We start from the raw sequence: 24,830 nt of genomic DNA on the forward strand, positions 1-24,830 counted from the left end.
GGGGTGGGGGACCCTTCCCCTTTGCGGGCTTCTTCCCGGCTCCCTTTGCCATGGTCTGGGCAGAAAGGATGCAAAATAAGAAAGAAGAAATAGAACAGGGAAGAAGAAAAGAAAAGCGTTTAAAAAAGTAGTTTAAAATGAACAAAAAGTAGCAGAAAACACAAAAATATAGAGCTAGAAAAATAGAGGGATAGATAATGAGTAAAATAGATAAAAAAAAACTTCAAACAAGCAAAGGATGGCAGAGATTAAGAAAGGATACAGAGAGCATGCCCAGAACTATAGCAATGAATGAGAAACAAGATGGCCGCGCCCGTTCCACGACCGCGTGGGTAAGTTCGCACGAGATTTTCCTCGCGATCACACGCGAACATGTACGAGCGAGCCGCACACTTTGCGAGATTACACATAGCGCCCGGAAACGGAATTACGTCACGCAAACAAGATGGCCGCGCCCATGTACGACCGCTAGGGTAACTTCGCAAACGTTGCGCTACAAGCGGCTTGCGAACATGCAAAAAATCACGCGAACAAACACGCAGCAAAAAACAAATCGTGTATTCGCACGAATTCGCGGCTTCCAAAATCGATCTCGCACGGATTCGCGATCCGCAAATTACGCGAAATTGCAGAAAAACGATTTTTGCTAAACTGAAAGCAATCAGCAGGTGCAAAAGTTCAATCTTAACATTAGTAACCATTCACTCTAGTGCTTCCTGAGGGGCCCCTCCAGAGTTCAGTTGCCTATTTGCAACTATTCTCTGACCCTGCTCTGACCCTCACAGCAGGCTCATAGAATAGTTACAAGTAGGCCATAAAGGTCCTGTTAAAAAAAATTGCACTGCAACAGAAAGCAAATTGCAGATAAGGAAGGAAGAAGGTGCCAGCCAGACTGGAAGTTTAAAAATCAGTGACACATTAATCAACCCCAAATTAATTCATGTCAGTTGAAGCAGGGCAGATGTGCTTGCTTTTTTTCACCCCCATAATCTACAGTGATAAACCAACCAGAGGGTGGCAGTGAGGATGTACCAGAGGGTGGCATGGGTGTACCAGAGGGTGGCAGTGGTGAAACAGAGGGTGCTGTGAACCTGTGATGATGAACCAGATGTAGAAACAACATAGTCGCGGCCGTTGCGAGCCGAAAAGTAAGTTCGCAATTGGGAACTGGTAAACAACCCTCGCAAACTGGCAGAAACCCTTGCGAACACAAAAAAACTAAAAAATCCGCAAATTCGAGAGAGTTCGCGGATTTTGCAGATTGCGAATCCGTAAATACGCAAGTTCGCGTATGCCAGATTCGCTACATCCGCCCATGCTTAGAGCCAGTGCAGTTCGCGCAGATGCGGAGAGACATGATGTCTGAAAGGAATTGGTTTTATTAGTCTCGCAGCCGCATCCTGCACGCTCTGCAGGCGCTGCACCAGATATTTGGGCAGACCAAGGTAGAGGTCGTTCGAGTAGTCCAGTCTGGATGTGACTGTCGCATGGACTACCATTTTGCGGCACTCAGCAGGTAGAAGAGACAGAAATTTACGAAGGTTCCTAAGTTTGTGAAGACATCCAGTGGTAACCTGCTGCACGTGCGAGGAGAAAGAGAGATTCACGTCCCATCTTACTCCCAAGTTCTTTGCATTGGTTCCAGGGACTGGTGCTGGACCCATTTCGGGGGGCCACCATAGGTTTGGTGGAGGATGCGTATTTTTTCCAAAGAATAATACCTCCGTTTTGGATGCATTCAGCTTAAGTTTGTTAGTATTCATCCAGTTGGCTACATCTTGAAGGCAGCCCCTTATTTTGCTGAAAGCTGCCTCTGATACTTCAACATAGGGGAAGACTAGTTGTGTATCATCTGCATATGAAATTGCCTTGACCCCCCATTTGGCGATCAAGTTGAAGAGTGGGGCTAGATAGACATTAAAAAGTAGCAGGCTGAGTGCAGACCCCTGAGGGACACCACACCACAGATGTTTTGGTTTGGAGGAGAAGGTGCCTAATGCGACTTTCTGAGAGCGATCCGTTAAATAGGATTGAAGCCAGTTCAGTGCATTGTCCTCCTAGCTATGTACAAGAGTGTCTCAGCTTAGACATTTTGAGATTCCCAATGGGAAGCAAATGGACCAGTCTTATCAATATTCATGATGGAGGTAGCAATTTGCAACCCATTGGGAATGGCTCCAATCGCAAAATGGGGGCCAGCTGGGGTCAGCAGATCACCACATCTGTGATTGCTTTTTGAGTTAAAGCAATATTTTTTTTATAATGAAGCCCATTTTCCTCAAAGGAAAATGGGCTGCAATACAAAATTAATAATAGGCAGTAGTCTGTGGGTCTCTTGGGGACCCCTTCCTGTTCGTGAATGGGTTATTGCCTCCTCTATGGAGTTAGTAAGTTATGAATGTTTTGCGTCTGCATTCCGGTTGCAAAACATTCATACATACCAGTGCTATTCGGCCCTAAACAGAGCTTTGTAATACCAAATCGCAAGACCACAATGTGATTCGGTAACAAGTCACTGAGTCGCATTTTGCCTTTTGTACATCGCAAATTGCATTTAACAGAGCTGTTTGCAACCGGTAAAATGCTTCGTACATCTGGCCCCTGGTAACATCAAGTTGAACTGCAGCTTTGTACAATAATTTTCATGGTTTTGTATTTGATTCGGGGGGACACCTAGTAACGACTAGAGGAACTTTTGCGTTCGACTTTTAACATTACTTAATAAAGACCAGTAGAACTGTAGCTTCAAGTAAGAATTTCAAAGCTTTTATATTTGACTTTTAAAAGAACACAAAATAAAGACTTGCAAAACTGCAATGCAACAAAAGATTGTTAATGCTTTTGACTAGTAGATTTCATCTTCATGAGAGACTATCAATGCTTATTCATTTGACTGGGGAGGAACACCTAGGGCCAGATGTAGGTGGGAGATTTTGGCCATTTACCGGCCGTTACCGGCCAAAAAAAAGGCCATGGAGATGTAGGGGGAAAAACAACATGCATTTTCGGTAATTTTACCGACCGGTATATTTACCGATTCGGTAAATATACCGGTCGGTAAAATTACCGAAAATGTATGTTTGGTATGTAGATGCCAAGTTTCACATTGACACAGGGCTTTGAAAATCGGTATTTTACCATGCAATACAATTGCATGGTAAAATACCGATTCACATCTGTGCATGTACAGGCATGTAAGGGCATGTATGTGTGCCACATGGCAGACAAGCCAGAAACAGGGGTGCCAGAGGGTGTCAAAGTGACACCCCCTACACCCTTGCAAAATTCGGTATTTACCGATTCGGTAAATACTGAATCGGTATTTGATATTGAATCCAATGGGCTTCAAGGCCTATAGGATTCAATAGCAAATACCGATTCGGTATTTACCGAATCGGTAAATACTGATTTTTACCGATTCGGTAAAATTTACCGAATTGGTACCTACATTAGAAATACCTACTCTTAATTACCGAATCGGTAAAATTCGGTAATTAAGAGTCGGTATTTCTGATTTTGCTACATCTGGCCCCAAGTCCTGCAGTTTTGTGGAATTGTTTGACACTTGCACTTCCCAAGGATGGATAGTCCCTGTGTATAGTAGGATTACATCATCTGTTTTCACTACTCTCAAGACATGTATTCTAAGTTCATTCCCTCACTATGAACCGGCTCAAATAATTAATCCTATGGAAAACAAGCTCAACTGGTTAAAACGTAGATGCAAATGAGCTCGTCATGAGCGTTGAAGGGGTTAAAGACTTCACATGGATTTTTTGACTCGGAATGGACGTCTAGTACTTGCGGCAACTGCAGCTAAGTGAAAGGTCAGATCGATAGACTTTGCCAATGCTTTTTTCTGTTTGATAACACCAGTTTTTCCTGCAGAAGGTAAAAATAAAGTCAGGCCATCCGCTCCAAATAGGACAGGCAGTCTCCAAGGGTCCCTGCTCCATCGACCCGTCCAAGTAAGTGTTGCAAGGGCAGAACCATGATGGTCTGCTTGCCTCTAAAACTAGCTGGTGTAGTCAGGGTTCGGCGGACAGGGTAGTCTTGAAAGTAGCATATTAGATAACTATGAGTTGTTAAAAGAAAACCTAAGAATGGAACCGAATCCTACATTTGGAAAATACTTGAGCAACACCACATGCATTTATAATAAATACATACACCTTACAACTGAAAACCATATTCATGGTTAATTCTGATGTTCAATGTTTACTAAGAGTTTTCTTAATGTTTATCAGTTTGTGTCTTGCTACTGTACTGTGACATCTGTTGGCAACTGTGGCACAGTTTAATATTGTTTACACAGATCTCCTAAAACAGAAAGTAGTTTATGATGGTAGAAACACCTACCCATAGTTTGTGACTGCAGTTCTCCTCTCTGCCATCACTGTGCCATCAGGGAGCCAGATCATCCTGAAATAAAGCTTATATATTAGAATGTTGTTCTCAGACACGTAAGCCTTACTGTACAAAATATTATGCCTATACACACTTTACAGCTTTTCCTACTTTATATGTGTGCTGCACAGTGCAGCATGCATGCAAAGTCGAAAAATAAAGGATACATTTGAAAATTCTCCTTTTAACACCTACTTTCCGGCAGCGTTCAATTTTGGCACTAAACCAAGTCCACTAATGTAATGTAGAGGTTGCATCTGAACGCTCGTGTACCATCCATGTAATGCCCCATTGGATGCAAAGTAATGCAAAGCATCGTTTCAAACTGCTTTGTGTTACTTTTCGATAGAGACCAATGCTAATGCTAATTAGCATTTGTTTGTTAATCGCCAAATAGGTTTCGCATCGGGTTAGTGGTACAAAAGTAACACTAACTTGACATTAAACCTTTGTGAATCTGGCCCTAAATTAGGTGAAAGGGAGGTATATTAACCTGGATGGCTGTGTGACTAGAGGGCCCAGTAAAATTGCTCACCTTGCATGCAATATATCATTGCTTGCAATATATATGCACATGAAATGTGAGTGTATGTAATATGGGGCAATTAATACTGCTACGTCCTGACAAAGCCCTGGATCAGAGAGGCCATTAACTAGAGACTGAAACCTGTTGATGGTCATGTTGAGGGTCTTACTAAAAAAGGAAAATATTCTAAATCAATCAATGCCTCACAGACCAACTCAGCAACCACCAGCTCCTCAATGCCACGTAGTCCGGATTCAGCCCGACCACAGTACAGAAACAGCACACACCACCGCCACAAACAACATCTGCATGATCGTTGACAGAAGAGACATGGCAGCACTCCTTCACCTGACCTCCTCTCCATGCAGTTGACACAGTCTAACACCCCATCCTCATCACATCAGACACCTTCACAAGATTGACATCCAAGAACCCCCTCTTTGCTAGATCTGCTCCTTCCTAATGGATATAACACAAACTGTATGCCTCACAACTTAGTCCTCGGAAGCCCACAAATTCATCCGCAGAGTTCCTTAAGGTTCATCGTTCAACCCCACAATTTCCAATGCATAAATGAGCCCTCTGGCCAATGTCATCAGCTCACACAAAATCGACATCCTCACTCAAATGACAGGCAACACATACTCTCATCCTCGGGCAAGAACCACAACACAAGAAACAAGTTCACGGTCTGCATGACTGAAGTCACTAACTGGACGAAAGCAAACTGTCTCAAGCTCAACACCAACAAGACAGAAGTAGTGATCTTTGGCAAGAATTTCTCACCATAGGACTCCAACTGGTGGCCGGACAAAATAGGACCCAAACCCAAAATCCATGCTCAGAACCTCGGAATAATCATCAACAGCGAACTGGACAGGACAGCACTAGTCAACGCCATCACTGCATCCTGCTTCCCCGCACTGAAGATGATGAGGAAGCTCTTCAAATGGCTCCACAGTAACATTAGAAAACTGTCACTCATGCCCTAGTCACCAGCAAGTTGGACCACAGGAACACCCTTTATGCTGGGATCACCAAACAGCTCACTAGAAGACTACAAGCCATCCAGAACTCAGAAGCTAGACTCCTCCTCAACCACCCACACAGAACTCACATCACACCACACCTCAAGGAAGTGCTCTTGCTCCCGATAAACATATGCGCTCAATTCAAACTCATCACCCACATTCAAAGGACTACACAACTAAGCCACCACCTACCTACACAGTTACATCTCCTCTCCTTTCCCCCAGACAGCTCGTCTCTGCAGGACTTCTACTCATACACACCCCACACATATAAGTAACAGACCTACCACTTGTAATGAGATCACTGACATGCTCAGGACATATATGTGATGTTATGTGCATTTACAAAACACACTATCACCTGCAAGGCTATCCTGGTGTGGAGCAGGTGTTTGTGTCCAGCCTTGCCCTTGGTAGGTTGGTTAATTGAAAAGCCAGTACGTCAGCTCCTTGCCGAATTCAAGAAGAAGCTTTGATGTGGAGTGGGAGGTTGTTCTATTTCTAATAACGGTGTAAGAGAACGCTCGTCCTCCTGATCTGGTTTTGTATCCATGGGATATGTTCAAGTAGCACATATCCCACACATATAAGAATTTAATGTCTCAAGTAGCTGAAAATGGTCTCCTTTCAGAGACATTCACAATTAAAAGAGTCCCATTGTCACCTCTTCTTTTTATACTGCCATTAGAGCCCCTTGCATGTTAAAGCCCTTGTATGGATCCAAGCCTTTAAAAAGCTGAACATCAACCAGTACCTGCACTCTGGAGCCCAACAAAATGGAAGCACGGGGATGAGGACAGACAAGTAACCCCTCTGCTGGAAAAGCTGGACTGGAGAAGGGATCAAACCCAGCGACGACTTGTTGGATACTGGAAGTCCTTCAATATTCTGCAAGAAGATTATGGACTCTACCCCTTACCAGCATTGACGTCAACCCAGTGGCATCACTGGACAGAGACAAAGCTGAGAGAATCACCTTAAGCGTTACCCAAATCCCCCATGGGAGCATAATTCAAAAACTGGGGTAAATTTAAGGAAGTAAACTCAGGACTCCACAGCACTTAATATTGAAGCATGGTAATGACAGGGCAAACACTTGGCAAGACAAATTGGTTATAAAATCTCTGATGAAGAGATAGAACATTGTGTCACAGCAGCAAATACACAGTCTTGCAAACATTGTGATAAATGTTACCTGGCAGTCATGAGCCTAAACTCAAACTGCTAGAGATGTTGTCATGAGAAGTGTGACATACTACGCTAAGTCAATCGTGTTCTGTTACACGACAGTAGTCACAAATATCTGACATGCCCCTCACTATGACAGCCCCATCAGTCACTCTATGCCAGGCTTCTCCAACGACCTTTGACCCTGCCATCAGGTAGGTCGCCCCCCCAGCCGCCACTCGGTCCTCCTGTGGCGCTACCCCGCTAGTGCCTCGCTGCCGCCTGCCACCTGAGCAAGTTTGCTTTGACCCTGCTCACTGTTGGTCTCCTGTTGTCCTGCCCGTTTTGTCATTCTGTGCCCCTGATCTCTGTCGCCTCGTTTTCTTGTGTGCCCTGTTCCCCCACCCCCCGTTTTTCATTCTGTGCCCCTGATCCCTGTTGCCTCGTTTTCTTGTGTGCCCTGTGCCCTCTCCCCATTTTTTAATTCTGCGCCCCGTTCACTGTGTGCGCCTCGTTCTTCGTTGCCCTTGTGCCCCCTCCCCCGCCTCCCTCCGTATCACCATCTCCCGCCGCTGCGTCCATACGGCCTGCCCCCGCTATCCCCATTCGCCACCCCGCTCCTGCCCCCCAGCTACTCCTCCCTCCCACAGCCCCTCATATGGAGGCCGCACAACGGACACGCGCAATACAAGGAAAATACAAACCACAAAAGGCCTAAAACAAGGGTGTGTGCTGGCGCCAACATTATTTAACATCTTTATGTCTGACCTTGCACAGCAGCTCGATGAAAGCAACTCTCATGCTCCAAGCATAGCTGGCTTTACTCTCTCTAATTTAATGTACGCTGACGACATTGTGCTAATCAGTAGAACACCGATAGGGCTACAACATCTAATCAGCACAACCTTTAATTACGCAACAGAGAACAGCCTAAGCATCAACCCCTCAAAGACCAAAACAATGAGGATTAATGCCAAAAGATCATCTGTAGGGCACTGCTGGCACATGGGAGGGCACACACTTGAAAAAGCGGAGGAATACAAGTACCTCGGCCTAATTGTTGACAGCAAGGGCTCATTCCAACAGCAAAAGGAAGCAATTAAACGGAGGGGTATCAGCACAGCGATAGCACTAAGGGGCCTAAAAACGAAAGCAGCTGGCTGAAGCTTCACTCCCCTACTTCAAGTACTTCAGGCAAAATTGACACCCGCCATAACATATGGAAGCGAATGCCTTCGAGGGAGGGACGCTCAGCAATTGAATAGCGAAGGCGATCAGAATGATATTCAGTCTGCCCACCTACACCTCGCCGGCACAAATAAGGCTGGAATTTGGCCTAAGAAACCAAACGCTGGAGCGAATGGGAGCCTACGCCAAAAGATGGCACAAAATCCAGAGAGGAGAAGCTGCTAGTCTCAATTTCTACCTATGGAAAGAGATAGAAAGAAAGAGCAACAGCGCGGCCGCAAAATATTTAAACCAATCAATAAACACCTTGTGCCTACAAGAAGCCTGGAAGTGCAGCGGGTCCCATAACATCTTTAAACAAATCAGTCAGAGCTATCTCATTTACAGAGGACAAAGCAAGCCTAGCTAATCGCGCGCACGGCTGGATGGTCATTAAAAGCTACACAAGCAGCCTCAACCAAAGCTACCTAGGGGTTGGGTTCACTAGGAGCATAAAGGAGAAGTTCTTACATCTACGGCTGGGCCTACTCCCATCACAAAAACACCTCCCTCCATGGAAAAGGCCCCAAGCAACAACCAACTGCCGAATATGCTGGAACGCAAAAGAAGACATTCAACATCTAATTTGCACCTGCAAAGGCCTGGACATAGAGCGCAGATTACACTTAAAAGTGCCCTTTTACAAACTGGGCATAAGAACATGTCGGCAAGCGGTCATGGGTTGCTTCGATGGAAAACATATCCAATTAGCATGCCTATTTCGTAAAATTTGGAGAAAGCAGAAAAAAAACAGGATAGCCAGACGGCAGACACCAGCTGCAGTAAAAACTAAGAAGCAAATTAAAGGGGCACTGAACAGTGAGCCAAGTCGCACATTACAACGAGGTTCAAAACCCAGGGGCAATGCCTTTTACACAGCCACGGCAGGAATATAAGGGACCAATGCTACCGTAAGGGTTACACGGTGTGAAAGAAGTATACATTTTAGCAGCAACAACTTCCTACCGCACGAAACTATTGTCATTGTGCATTCGTTTTTTCTAAGGTGTAAGACTTTTTCTTTCAAGCAACACAAGGGACTTACGGATTTTAACTCATGTTTTGTGGAAAATTTGTATAAATTTCTGTAGCAATGACTATTAACATCATGAACCTATAGTCATTTTATACTTTTTATAATTTTATTTTTCCAATGTATTAATATTTGCAATGGTTTTAATTAACTGAGCAATAAAGATTACTTACTCTCACTCTCCGCCGCCGAACACCTACACTTCCAGATCCACCCCGACCCCAAGACCACCCTTAGAGGAACGCTCACTACAGACCCCCGGGCCCACGCACACAATTCAGCAAAACCATCGCCGACTTCATCAGCCCGCACGCCCTAGCCTCACCAGAATACATTCTCCTAGGGGACCTGAACGTCCACCTGGAGAAAACAGCGACAACACCTCCACCACCCTGCTCGACAACCTAGCCAACCTCGGACTCAAGCAATTGGTGAACACCCCCACCCACATCGCCAGGCACATGCTCGACCCCATCTTCTCCGCCAGCCACCACGTCTCCTTCAGCCTCTCTTCTGGACTACACTGGACCGACCACAGATGCATCCACTTCACCTTCAAAAAGAATACATCCCACCACCGCACGCAACAAATCCCCCACAGATGCTGGAGCAAAATCACCACAGACCAGCTCCACTCAACACTGAGCCAGAACCCGCCAGCCTATGCCGCCGACACCAACGACGCAGCCCACAACCTCGCACAGTGGATCACCAACTGCGCCGACGACCTCGCACCACTGAAGAACCCCCCAGGCATGACCGGCAACAGGAAAACCTCATGGTTCACAGACGCCCTCAAAGAATCAAAGAAATCCTGCCGAACCCTAGAAAAATCCTGGCGCTGCGAACGAACTACAGAAAACATGACAGCCCTCAAGATCGCCACCCGCGAACACCACCAGCTGATCCGCACCACCAAGAGGACATCATTCAAAGAGCGACTAGACAACAACACCCACAACAGCAAGGAACTCTTCAACATCGTCAAAGAGCTCTCCAACCCCTGCACCAGCAAAAACGACATCACCCCGTCACAAGAACTCTGCAACTCCCTCGCCAAGTTCTTCCACTGAAAGATCACAGAAATACACAACAGCTTCGGACCCCAGACTCCACCTCCAGCCACCAGACCAGCGACCCCCACCACCCCCCTCAGCACCTGGACCCCCATCAGCTCTGAAGACACCACCAACGTCATGAACTCCATCCACTCCGGCTCCCCCTTGGACCCATGCCCCCATCATATCTTCAACAAAGCGGACACCATCATCGCACCCCATCTCCGAAACGTCATAAACATCTTGTTTGCGTCAGCCGCCTTCCCCGAGAGATGGAAGCACGCAGAAATAAACGCCTTGCTGAAGAAACCCACAGCGGACCCCAAAGACCTCAAGAACTTCCGCCCCATCTCTCTTCTTCCTTTCCCGGCCAAAGTCATCGAGAAGACGTCAATAAACAGTTGACTGCTTTCCTCGAGGCAAACAACTCACTCGACCCATCCCAGTCTGGATTCCGAGCCAACCACAGCACCGAGACTGCCCTCATAGCAGCCACCGACTACATCAGGACCCTGATGGACAATGGAGAAACAGCCGCCCTCATCCTCCTAGACCTCTCGGCAGCCTTCGATACCGTATGCCATCGCACCCTAATAACCCGCCTCTACAACACTGGGATCCAAGGAAAGGCCCTGGACTGGATCAACTCGTTCCTCTCCGACAGAACCCAGAGAGACCGCCTCCCTCCCTTCGGCTCAGACGCCACCGAGATCATCTGCGGCATACCCCAAGGCTCCTCGCTCAGCCCGACCCTCTTCAATATCTACATGAGCCCCCTCGCCACCATTGCATGCAAACACAACATCAACATCATCTCCTACGCCGACGACACCCAGCTGATACTCTCCCTCACCAAAGACCCAGTCACCGCCAAAACCAACCTACAGGAAGGAATGAAAGACGTCACGGAATGGATGAAGCTCAGCCGCCTGAAGCTGAACTCAGACAAGACGGAGGTCCTCATCCTCGGACAATCTCCATCCTCCTGGGACGACTCCTGGTGGCCCCCAGCTCTGGGCTCCGCGCCGACACCCGCGGACCATGCACGCAACCTGGGATTCATCCTGGACTCCTCCTTCACAATGACCAAGCAAGTCAATGCCGTCTCGTCATCATGTTTCAACACCCTGCGCATGCTCCGAAAGATCTTCCGGTGGATCCCCACCGAAACCAGAAAGACGGTCACCCAGACCCTCGTCACCAGCTGACTGGAGGAGGGAAACGCCCTATACCCAGGAACCACCGCCAAACTACAGAAACGACTACAACGCATACAGACCGCCTCCGCACGACTCATCCTCAACATCCCTCGCCACAGCCACATATCCGCCCACCTTAGAAACCTGCACTGGCTGCCCGTCAATGAGAGGATCACATTCAGGCTCCTCACCAACGCACACAAAGCGCTCCACGACTCAGGCCCCGAATACCTCAACAACCGCCTCTAGTTCTACACTCCCGCCCACCAGCTCCGCTCCGCCAGCCTCGCCCTCGCCATCATTCCACGGATTCGCAGAACCACCGCCAGAGGCAGATCATTTTCCTACCTGGCAGCCAAAACATGGAACTCCCTCCCCGCACACCTACGAATGACCCAGGACCACCTCACCTTTAGGAAACACCTCAAGACCTGGCTTTCGAGCAGTAGCAGCACCCCCCCCTCAGTGCCTTGAGACCTTCACGGGTGAGTAGCGCACTCTATAAATGTCTCTGATTGATTGATTGATTGATTGATTGATTGATTGAACAAGTATCTCGTGAGCTACTCACAGCTCTCCAGCTACCTGTAAGTAGCACTCCTGTGTGCAGCCCTACTTACTAAATTAGTAGTTTTAGCTTCGCTGAATATATGTAAACCAAAATTAAAAAGGATGTTTTTGAGACAAAAATTTGTGTATTTTCAGAACTCATAAGCTGATGTTTATAGAAAAATGGTTACATCTTCTAAGCATATTTAAAGATGATATATGAGTGATAAACCATGTGGTGATGGGGAGTCTTATTCCGTACAGATTACCTTCATGCTTGGGCATTGCAGTCATGGCCATTATTTAATATCCACTAAAAGCATTCCAATTTGACAAAGCCTTTTTAGGTTTCGCCTGCACATCGCTTGCACTGTGGTTGTGAAATCTATTGTTGATATATATCTTAAAAGTGGCTTACATCACGCCCCTTGCTTTTCATTGGCTCCTGATCTTGTCACTTACTATTCCTCCATTGGAATTGGCTGTAGCATGCTATTTCCTGTTCTTCCGCGTGTTTTTACTTTTATCAGTGTCCTGAGGCTGAATTACTGTTTCCATCCACTTTTGAAGCTGAACTTTTTTTAAAATGTTTTGCCTGCACCTAGCTTGCGAGCATAGCCGACAGCTCTCAATGTGGCCCCGCTCTCATATGAACTCCATGTGCCGGGTCAGTTTCATGTCAGCATTTTTTTATTTTTTTATTATTATCTCCGTCGTGCTCAAACAGCCTGGCTTTAATATGGCCACCACTCAGGACGTTAAGGAGTCACATGTCATGCACGATATACAATCGATCTCACCACATTGTTATTTTGCAGTTTCATATAGTTTGAACTCGACCCAAAGGTAAAGTAGTGCTTTATAGGAGGACCAGTTACATTACACAAGGGCACATTCATGTTTTTTAGGCATGGGAATAATACATTATTTACCCAGAATCACAGGATTATGAGCAAACGCTGAGACTCAAACAAGTAGCCAGGTCTGCCAAAGCTTTCTCCGATTGCTCCTGCATTTTTGTTTTTTGAATCTCCCCCGCCTCTCCCTAGATCTACATTTCTTTTCAGTTTGAAATGTACATCCTATCTAACTTAACTTTTATGAAGTACCTGGGTTCCTTGGAGATCCAGGTTTTGCTCACCTTCAAGACAAGACAAGAGACACTTTAGGGTCAGATTCCCTAGAGACTTCTCACTTTGGACATTCTCCTTGTCTCAGGTTGAGGGGTATTTGCTGCTCTCCAGAGATGGGTATACCTATGAATGGGCTCTGCTTGGAAGTCCTATTGATATTTTCATCATCCACCCATGAATATATAAAAGCGTTCACAATCTTCACCATGTAGGAAATGGGTAGAGAGGTTTTTTTTAGGAGGAATAAACAGGTATCCACAGCTCACCATTTTATTTTTAAAGTGCTTTACTACCTAGCGGCTTCCAAGCGCTGGGTTGCCACTGGTTTACATGGTCTTTTCGTTGTGTACCAGCACATGCATCACTTGATAACAAAAGTCTAATCAATGGAGTTTGGGTGTAAAATGTACCTAAGAATCTAAGTTTTGGGCAAAAAGGGAAATTGTACTACCCTGAATTCTGGATTACCATAATGCCATGGGATAATGAGGAGGTTTTAGCAACCATTGTTTTCTGTTAAACCACAAATACTGAGAAATGTCATAGGTAACAGCTAATGGTCAGCCAGCTTGTATTCCCACACGTCTCATGATGAAAACGGTTGCCCACACATGTGTTGCCTAGGACAGAAAAGGCCCAAGGCTCTGACTGTGGTAAGCGCAAGAAAGAATTTTAGTAGTAGACTTATTTTGAGCTGTGGGAAGCTGCTGCCGTTTGTGGGCCCTGGCCCAGCCTCAGACAAACTTGAAGAGCAGACACCTAGTGGAGCCCGGAGCAGTGTGGGGTGTGTGCTGCCACCAACTGGTGTGCCCAGAGTACCCTAAGCAGCTCAACCATTAGTTAAAAAAACATATGTCTTCATATTTCTTTGATGGAACAGCAAAATTCCCAGTATATAGGGCCCGATTCAAATAACTTACTTGAGACAAAATCCTAAACTTACTACCATTTTGGTATTCACAGAAGGCACTTACTCATTTCTGTATTCACAAAAGACATTTAGGAGCCCTAAAGTTAGGACTCCTAACTTTAGGACTCCTAAATGCCTTCTGTGAATACCGAAAGTCTTCAAGTTAGGATTTTTCTCAGTTCAGTAGTAGTAAAGTTAGGACTCCTAACTTAAGGATTCCTAAATGACTTCTGTGAATACCAAAATGAGTAAGTGCCTTCTGTGAATTCCAAAATGGTAGTAAGTTTAGGATTTTGTCTTAAGTTAGTTCTGTGAATCAGGCCCTCAGTGTTCTTGTATGTCTACTGTTAAAAACAGTAGCCCACACATGGGTGGTCCTATTGTAACTGAAAGGTACAGGCCGAATTTGTATAAACAAAAAGGAACACTGGGTATAGAGCAATAATGACTGCACCTATCAATAGTATGGTTTGAGTAACAAACAGGGTGTTACGTACCTGAAGCTCAATACCCCCTGGCTTCCAAGGGAAAGTCCCACAATTTACAATACAATACAATGATCCAGCACTCCTCTCAAAGAAAAGTAACAATGAATAAAGTTTCATACAAATTATTATGATCCATTCAGCAGGTGTTTATATAAATGTTCTTTATTCAAATTCTTCTTAAGAATCACACGACCGTAGCCAACGCGTTTCGTCTGAAAGGACTTCTTCAGGGCTACAAGTAAGTATACAAAATATACATTATATTAAGTATTGTAAATATAATGTATATTTTGTATACTTACTTGTAGCCCTGAAGAAGTCCTTTCGTCAGAAAAGCGTTGGCTACGGTCGTGTGATTCTTAAGAAGAATTTGAATAAAGAACATTTATATAAAGACCTGCTGAATGGATCATAATTTGTATGAAACTTTATTCATTGTTACTTTTCTTTGAGAGGAGTGCTGGATCATTGTATTGTATTACAGGCCGAATTTGTGACTGTAAGAAGTCAAGTTAGAAGTCATTGTAGTATCAATGTGCTCCTGATAAAGTCAAAACTTTGACCCATTCCTGACCCATGCAATAGCCCACCTACACATGTGCGGTAATGTTTTTATTGGATTTAGTGTGGCAACTCTGGATGGTAGGACTTTTGGCATTTGCTTGTAGTTCTTAAGTTTTCTGAAATCTGAAATTGAAGACATTGCAAGTTTACCCCTACCTTTACATATGTAGGAGATTCTGGCAAGTAAAATAAGTTGGGATTCACACCAGCCACACCATCCTGTATTCCCCTGTGTCTCTAGTGTTTTCAGAAATATCTGGAGTTGGCCAACCCCAGATTCAAATGATTCAAAAATCTTCCATGGAATGTCCCTCATCAAATTGTTCCCTCCATTCGTGTGTGTGAGTCCATAATCAAACCTATTGAAACTCACATGTTTGATAACCCCACACTCGGAAGACCCACAGGAACACACAGCTGTAGGTGCCTTGGTGGGGGTATGTACCTGTGTGAAGAAAACAGAGGACAACTACCATGTCCGGTTAAATAAATACAGAAAATGTGTTAAATGTCTTGTTTAGTATGGTGCCCTGGCCAGACAACTAGAGTGAGGGCGGTATGGTGCCCAGCAGTAGAAACCTTATTGAGGGTTAATGTTAAAAATATATGGCTGTGTTATGTTTCCATACTGCCTGGGGTGGAGAACTGTGAAAGAAAGACAGCCAAAGATGGATTGCCGCTTGTAGTTGCCTTGAAAATGTCCTACATGCACTGTGTTGAGTTTATTGCATGATGGCTCCCAAAGCCATATAAATATCTATAAATGTCTGGTACCCCTACAATCAAAAGACCTAGTGATATGTTCTTGTTCGAGAGAGACTGGAAGAATTTACCATGTTTTGGAGAAAAAAATGCAAAAATCTGTTGAACGTGTTATTCAGTGGGTTCTCCTGGCCAGCCAGTCTAGATGAGGGAGGTGTGGCACCCAACAAGAGAAATCAAAAGCTGTGTAGATATAAAAAACGATATGGTTGTAGTATGTTTCTGATAGAGCAAGATTTCGCATCGCGACTTGCTCGAGTCAAGAACGTCGAAATCTGTTAATAATCCGGTAATCAAATTGTACGTTTTACTAATCTCTTTTATTTTTGATGCGTGTGTATTAGTGAAGCTTGCCTATGTGTTCTACTAATACAAATAACCCTTGTACCTAAAAATGGCCGCTGCTTGAATTTCGTTCTTGCGCATGCGTTAGTCACATTCACGTGAATTTACGTAGATGTAGTTATGGAGGGAAAGGGTGCGCATTCGTAATAGCTATAAGATGGCCGCTTAGTGTGATAACGAGGTGAAGCTTGCGCCGCTGCTCTTGTAATATTGTCTGTTGCACTTACCCTTAATCGCATAGCATATTTTTATAATGATAAAACTGAAGTACGAAATCATGATATGTAATACATTCATTTATTTCTATGTTTTAATTTGTTTTCGCTTACTTTTCATGTATCACGATGACTGGGGGGTCGGAATGTACTGAGAGCCATCTTGAAGGTCCCTTCCACGCATGCTCACGCAGCCCGGGAGAGATGTAGCCTTGAGCAGTGGAACTCAGCCAGCTGGCAGCCACAATCAAGATGCTTATGTGAAAGCAACCTCTGACCCAGCAAGATGGAGTTAACCGTTCTGAAACTGTTACAATGATATTTTTCTATTGTATTCCGTGCGACTTCTCATGGGAACCCCAATCTTGCTAGGCGGTACCCAAAAATGTAGATTAGGCCTTAGAAAAGTCTGTTCTGATTGGTGTGTTAACCCATCCTACCTTAGGACCAATCGAAATTGGGGATTCTGACACTTTGCAACATTGGGGGGTGGTACACTGACCCGAAAACAGTATAACTAGCCTAGGTTCACCTAGGGAATTTGTCCGACTTGTCTGAATAGCTGACCTGTCACTGACCCAACGCACTCAATAGGTGACTGAATTTACAGAGCGCTGCGGAGCACTCTGTCCGAATTTGACCATAGACTAATGTTTTACTAAACCTTAAGTGCTGGCGGAGCACTTTGCTGGGGAGTTCGCTAACCCAATCGGGGTTCTGACTGGTAGCTGCGGAGAGGGTGGAGCGCAGGCGTTGCTTCCGAACTGCGGGTGCTGGTCGTGTCCTGGTGGTCCTGTCCTGATCCTAATCTGGGTTTCCTGTCCTGTCCTGGGGTGTCCATTCTGCACCTGCTATCCCATTGATGACTGTCCTTCCGTGGGGTATTTCCTGTCCTTAACTGACCCGTGGCCAGGGTTGGTTTTCACACCAGTCTAGGTAAATATCTTGCCGAAACTCTAAGACTGCACCTTTCTATTTTTCCGTCTTTGCTTCAATAAAGACATACCTTTGCATATGATGTTTTTCCATGCTTTCCGCAACCATTGCCTATCATAAAGTCATTTGCATTGAATTTCATAGCGTGTTTCTATGTTACCCTACCTTTTAGAAATCATTTTCTACATTTCAGTTTGCAATTTTCTGATGTGGTCTATAATTTTCTCATATAAAACTGACTGAAATAATTTTCTAGAGTTTTAGCGTGTTCCACTTTTTACTCTTAATATAGCTGTTTTAGGATTCCTAAATTCCCATTCATATTCATGAAATATGTTTCCCATAGTATAAATGTATACTTGCATAAGCTTGCCCGTTAAAGATGTCTATTTTTGAGTGACTATTTACTCTACTTAAGCGTGTTCCCTGTCGCACTATCATTTAGAAAAAAACTAAATGCTTGCCCTCACCTTATTCTTATATGGATATATGATTTTTGTTATCTTGATTATCGACTGCCTTTTAACTGTAAGCCAAATGTTCTTAGAAAATGAATTCTAGATAAAATTCTTAAAACTTCCCAGTTGTCCGTGGTCATTTGATGAATATCAAAGTTATTTAATGTTGGGTTTGTATTTTGCTGCCTTTCCTTTTACAGCTAGCTCCCTGACCCATCGTGGTCATAGGTACCCGTAACAGTGGATGGTAAGTCGGGTACACTGGAAATAATCGAAAGGGACTCATGATTATTGATAGTGGATTGTAAGGTCATCTGATCAATGTATATGGTGAATTGAAGTATATGGGCCCGAAACCTTAGTGGTGAAAATATTGGTTGGGTGACCTGCGATCTCTATCAGGAATTTTCTGGTAGCGCAGAGGATGGTTAGGGAATAGTTAAAGGTTAGGTAGGACTAGTTAGTCTAGCTAAGTTGGATGCTGCTAACAAGAGTAGGCAATTCGGGTGATCTGATCACTCACTTGAAATGTTTGCTTTGAAAAATTATGAAATGTTTTAAAATCGTTATTCTTGTTATTATACTATTATATGTATTAATCCATTCGTTTGTAAAACGTTTTCTGTGTTGTCGGAATCCCCGGGGAATTGAATAGCGAATGGTGAATAGAATCCATTTGCTTTGAGGTCACTGGCTTTCAAGGAAAGTAGGTGCAGGTTAGGCAGAACTGGAAGCACTAACTAGGGTTTTTTTCTGAATAGATGTTTGAATAAATGTTAGCGACGAAGTTCATTGGCAAATTCCTATTGTGGCATAACTTTGTAAGGGTCACACCGGAAGAGTAGCAGGTTCATCAGAGCGTGGGTGAAAGCAAAGGGGCTCTCTGGTGAAACTTTAGACTTGGATATATCCCGGAAAGGTGGATGAGTCTAGGGAAGTAGCAGGTTCTCCAATGCTAGTGTGAAGGATAGGCAGAAGAGATCTATCCGTAGTGTGTGAAAAGTAAATAGAAGTAGTTTACTTGCAGTGAAACAAACTCTTTCCTGTCTAGACACTTGAGCACAGTGGCGAATGTGTATTCGTTGTTAAATAACCAAGCACTAGCACTTTAGAAAGAAAGAAAGTTGCCGTTACCTTGTAAAGAGGGAGTCAGTTGCGAAGCTGCTCTGACGTCACTCTGTGCCGCGCTGGGATTGGTAGACACAGCGGGTGTGTAGCGGAGCTGGAATTGTAAAGGAGGGGTGAGTGCCGGAGCGTGAGAACTGTCTCGCGAAAAGGTCGCGCACCCATTGGTCGAGATTCTTTGAATTCGTGCATTTCATTGGACGCACGAAAATAAAAGACGCACTTAGATTGGAAGTGATTTTGTAAACAAAAATCACTCTTAGGAATCGTATGTGGCATTCATATAGACCGCATACTCGACCCGATCCACGGCATATGGGATTTGAGACCGATCAGTGGAAAGGAGTTAAAAACGACATTATGTACGGAAACAAGAGAAAATTGTCTCCTGTAAATAAGGTAAAGAATTACTTCAAAAAAGACAAGCCGATTAAAACTAGAGAAGGTGTTGTCATTCCACCACCCAACACTCCCGCATCTTTCATGATGTTCGATAAAGGGTACAACACATGTGTATGGTTGGAAAATTGGGCGGAGTACACGAAAGATGACGGAGTATTGGCTTTTCCGTTAGAAGGTACCTTTAACAGCAGGATTCTATTCAATTTGAGAACCCCAATGAATGATTTACATCCCAGACCTAGATTAACGCAGTACGAAGCACTAGAGGAATGGGAGATTGAGGCTTTTGAAAGGGATAAGCCCCGAATGGATAAAGGGTTAACTAAACTTTATCCAAAGTTGAAGCAGGAAGCCCGAGCCAAAAAGATGAAACAGTGGAGACAGAATATGATTGTAGAAGGACTGTTTCCAATGATGCCAGCATGTGGCCCTCCTGAAGGAGAGAAGAAAACAGAAAAGTGCAAACATTGGGTGCCTATTGGAGAGTCGGATGATGAATTATTAGACGACCTGTTTACGAGAAGTCCGCCTCCTTACAGTGAAAGTAATAGACCTTCCAGTGAGGGGGATAATTCCCGAAGACCTCTCATCAAAAATGAGCCCAGATCCGCCAGTGTAGGAGGGGGTTACCAAATACCTCCCTATACCGAGGGTTTAGGACCCGTAGATACAAAAAAACATTTACCCCAGAATGCCAGCTAGTGGGGAGACAGGATATTCATGTGAAAGAGACTTTTTCCCTCGACCTCCCTATGGAGGTGAGGCGAGACCCTCAGGTTCAGGAATGCCGTTCTTACAACCTCTATATGAGGAGGAACCAAGATCCCTAGGCACAGGAAGTTTGTTCCCAAGACCTAATTATGGGGTAGGACCAAGTGAAACACATCCTACTGCCCCGAGTTATGCTCTCCCTCTGACCCCGCAGGTGTTACACGACAAATCCTTAGAGAGATTACTGGAAGAAAAGGAGCGGGAGGTTCTAGCAAAGCAGAGAGCTGAGATAATTCAGAAAATCTCCCAGTTAAATACCAGTCCTGAAGCATTGACAATCCCAGTAACTATCGGACCGGACCCTGTATGGGGACCGGCAAGAGAGTCCGAAAACTCCAGTCATTACCCCAGTCATAGCACCAACCAGACCAGAACCCTTAATAGTAGATGACCAGACAAGTGAATGTGAATCTGAGGTCTCGCTACTGGACCTGCCCATTAGAAATACAGGGAAAAGGATGCAGAAAAGACATAATCCTTTCAACACGAAAGAAATTCAAATGGAAACGACTTCGGATACTAAGAGTGTCACGTTGGTGACTCCTGAAGAAATCGAAAGATGGAGTCAAGAATTAGAGAAACAAACTCCGCAGACGAAACCTTTAGATCTCTACAAATTGAGAGTAGAAATAGAAGAGCTAATGGCAGGAAATGTAGGATTAGACAGATTAAATACCTATTCTGAAGAAGAGCTGCTGTTTATTTGCAAAAGTCTTACCCGAAATGCCCGAGTACTCCATGAAAAATTAACAGACACTGCTGCTATATTTCTAAATCAAAACCTTTGCAGAAACCATACAGAGCAGATTTCTCAGACAAAGATTTGGAAAACCTGAATGTGTCAGGGAAAAAGGCACAGGTCAAAGAACTATTGACAGTATTGCAAAAATGGGGAGATGTAGAGAGATGGAAAGCCAGATGGGCTAGGAAAAAGGATGAGGCTAGATCCAAGCAAGCGACCCCAGAATTCGTTTTAAAAGAAGCAGACAAGCCAGAACAGTTATACCCCATGCGCGAAGTGCCAGGTGGAAAATATGTGCACATTCCATGGTCCAGACAGGATATTGGGTCCTTTACTAATGACTTCCCAAAATTACGAGAGAAGCCTGTGGATTGGTACAGGCAGGTGGAAAGATTTGTAAAGGTGCAGAAATGCTTATGGAAAGACCTGGATGGGTGCTTCAACATAGTGGTCCCGGTAGATTTGTGGACTGAGTGTAAGATCGCCATAGCTTGGCCAAGTGAGGAATACCCGAGGGACTCAACAACAGGGGAACCATCTAAAGAAGTGATGAAAAAATATGATCAGGTAATTCAGCATCTGAAGCTAAAGGTGCCCGCAAAGGAAACTGATTGGACCAAGATAGATAGAACCACGCAGGAAAGGGACGAGACTGTGCACTCTTTTTATGAAAGGCTGTTGCAGGTGTTCAAAACATACAGTGGTATAGATAACATCGAGATGAAGGACATGACTCACTTCATTTACAGGTTTGTAAATGGTTTAAGACCCGAAATTTGCCAGTGGATAAAAGATAACAAAATCTGTTGGCAGTCCAAGAAAATGGACGAGGTCCTACGGTACGCAAAGTACTGTGAGGACGAAATGGCAGAAAAGAAAAAGGCTTTGAAGGAGAAGGTGATGTGGGCACAAGTAAAGCTCGCAGAACAGCAGGAAAAGCAATTTAATAAGTTAAATAAAACTACTCAGAACCAAGGCCCTGGGGGTGGGGGAAAGCCCCGAGCAAAAATGAGCAGAGAGGAAGCGAAAAAGAAATTTCCCTGCCACCAGTACGGAGAAATTGGACATTGGAGAGACGAGTGTCCCTATTTACAGCATGATAATGCCCAAACCCCTGATTTAATTCCACAGACGCAGAATGAAAAACCAAGAAAGACCCAGCAGCAGGTAAAAACGATTCAAGTGCCCCGAGCGCCAAAACCTACTTTTAAGGGAAAATCACCGCAGGGTGACGACGTAGAGATCTGGGGAGGCAATGAGAACAGAAATGCAGCAACTTCGCAGTATTTATTAAATGACACCTTTTTCTGTGATGACCAGTACTGACGGGGCCTGAGAGGGGAGGACGAGGAGTGCGTACTTGGTGCCTCCTTGCCGGTAGACCAGTCAGGGCCATACATTGAAGGAAAGATTGATGGAAATGATGTCACCTTTCTGTTGGACACTGGTGCTGCCCGTTCTACTGTGAGAACAGCGGACGTTCCAAACCTACCCCTCTCGGGAGAAGCAATCCAAGTAGTGGGTGTATCTAATCAATTGATTAGTACCCCCGTTACAGAGCCCATGGAGATCTCAATAGGGAACTTCAAAGAAATGCACAGATTTGTCGTCTGTGATACCAGTCCAGTGAACTTACTGGGACGTGATTTGCTGTGCAAAATGAACTGCACCATCTTTTGCACACCAAAAGGCGTCGAAATTCAAACCCCAGATGAAGATGGTATCTATAAATTAATGTTAATAAGACCTGACTCAGAAATTAAACGAATGACTATACAGGACCTACCTGAAGAATTCCAAAAGACAGTGAAACCAGAAGTATGGGATTTTACTGGAAAAGATGTAGGATTGATGGCAAATGTAGACCCCACACAAATAGCCATGAAAGAGAATGCAGTTTACCCCAATACTAAGCCTTACAGAATGAGTGCCGAAGTGAGAGCAGGAGTTGCCATTGAAATACAGAAATTGCTAGAAGCAAACATCATACAGGAAGTGATGAGTAGCCCGTGTAACTCACCCATTATGGGCATCAAAAAGCCTAGTGGCAAGTACAGAGTAGTACAGGACCTGAGAAAGGTAAATAAAATTGTGGTTCCTTGCTGTCCTATTGTCCCAAACCCAGCAGTGATTCTGTATCAGATTCCCTGGGATGCTGAATGGTTCACTGTGATAGACCTATGTCACGCATTCTTTTCGATCCCATTGCATCCAGATAGCAAATTTCTTTTCTCATTTGCTTTCAACAGTCACGTGTATGTTTGGAATCGTGTCCCCCAGGGGTATACAGAAAGCCCCTCTATCTTTAATCAGATCTTAAAGAAGTGCCTTGAATCTTTAGTTTTACCTAGAAAGTCTGTTTTGGTGCAATACATTGACGACCTCTTGGTGGCGTCCAAAAGTCATAGGGATTGCGTGATTGACACCATTGCCCTACTGAATCACCTAAGTGAAAAGGGACATAAAGTGGCCGCTGAAAAATTGCAGTTCTGTTCAAAATCAGTGAAATATCTGGGGCACCAGATAGAAAAGGGAATCAGAAAAGTCACCTCAGAGAGAGTCAGAATAATTCAAAAGATGCAGTTACCCCGTACTCAGAAAGAAGTCAGAATGTTCCTTGGAGTTGTAGGTTACTGCAGGCAATGGATTGTGGGATTCGCAGTCCATGCAAAGCCTTTGATAAAAATGACAAAGAAAGGAGCACAGGACCCAGTGGAATGGGATGATGAAAGCTTAACAGCATTCACTAAATTACGGGATTGTCTGTGTACAGCCCCTGCTTTAGGGATGCCTGACTACTCTAAGGAGTTTGCCCTGTTCTGTGACACCCGTGATAATTGTGCTTTGTCAGTCCTAACTCAGGAGCATGGCTTGACCAGACGACCCGTGGCATATTTCTCTGCCACCTTGGATCCAGTGGCTGCTGGATTACCTGGATGTTTGAAAGCAGTAGCTGCAACTTGCACAAGTTTAGAACAGAGTGAATCCATTGTCATGGGACATCCTGTAACTGTGTATGTTCCACATGCAGTTGTAATTTTACTGACCCGAACGAAGACTCAGTATCTCACCCCTAGTCGGCTGACTAAATACGAGAGGATTCTCATGGGTGCTGCAAATATAGCCATTACTCTGTGTAATATCTTGAACCCAGCCACTCTACTCCCTGACTCAATGATTATGGAAGATGGGGGAGAAAACGAGCATGACTGCATTAACCTGACAGAGTTCAGTACCAAACCCCGTCCAGACATTAAAGAAACACCATTGCCTGTACATGATAAAGAAGGGTTTGTGGATGGTTCTTGTATGAGACACGAACTTGTAGGCCCAAGTGCTGCATACGCTGTGGTCAATTTAGACAAAATTGAAGAAGCATCCTGTTTATTCGGAATAAAGTCTGCACAAGTAGCCGAATTGATTATTTATTTATTTATTTATTTTATAGCATTTGTAAGGCGCGCAGCTACCCACAAAGGGTTTCCCGGCGCCAGAACTGCAAAACACTCAAAATATCACTAGGGAGAGAAACAGACAAAGCAATTATTTATTAAACAGCCATGTTAAGAGCTTGCCCTGATAAGAGCTTGCAAATTGGGAAAAGACAAAAGAATAACAGTGTATACTGACAGCCAGTACTGTTATGGGGTTGTGCACGACTTTGGCCAATTATGGCTACAAAGAGAATTCCTGACTTCATCAGGTACCCCCATTCCAAACGGAAAAGTTGTACAAGACCTTCTAGAGGCAATCCAATTACCAAAAGAATTGGCAGTGGTCAA

General features: G+C 44.5%; 1 protein-coding gene across 1 annotated transcript in view; it reads right to left on the bottom strand.

The window, feature by feature from the left end:
• Positions 1 to 24,830, bottom strand: part of LOC144752267 (apolipoprotein L1-like) — a 383,520-nt gene that overhangs the window by 100,976 nt on the left and 257,714 nt on the right. The window contains exon 10 of the mRNA XM_078640278.1: positions 4,360 to 4,422. Within this exon, the coding sequence (XP_078496404.1) occupies positions 4,360 to 4,422 (63 nt within the window). The remainder of the gene's footprint in view (positions 1 to 4,359; positions 4,423 to 24,830) is intronic.

The sequence above is a fragment of the Lissotriton helveticus genome, chromosome 4_2 (assembly GCF_964261635.1).
Source record: "Lissotriton helveticus chromosome 4_2, aLisHel1.1, whole genome shotgun sequence".
NCBI classification, from domain to species: Eukaryota; Metazoa; Chordata; class Amphibia; order Caudata; family Salamandridae; genus Lissotriton; species Lissotriton helveticus.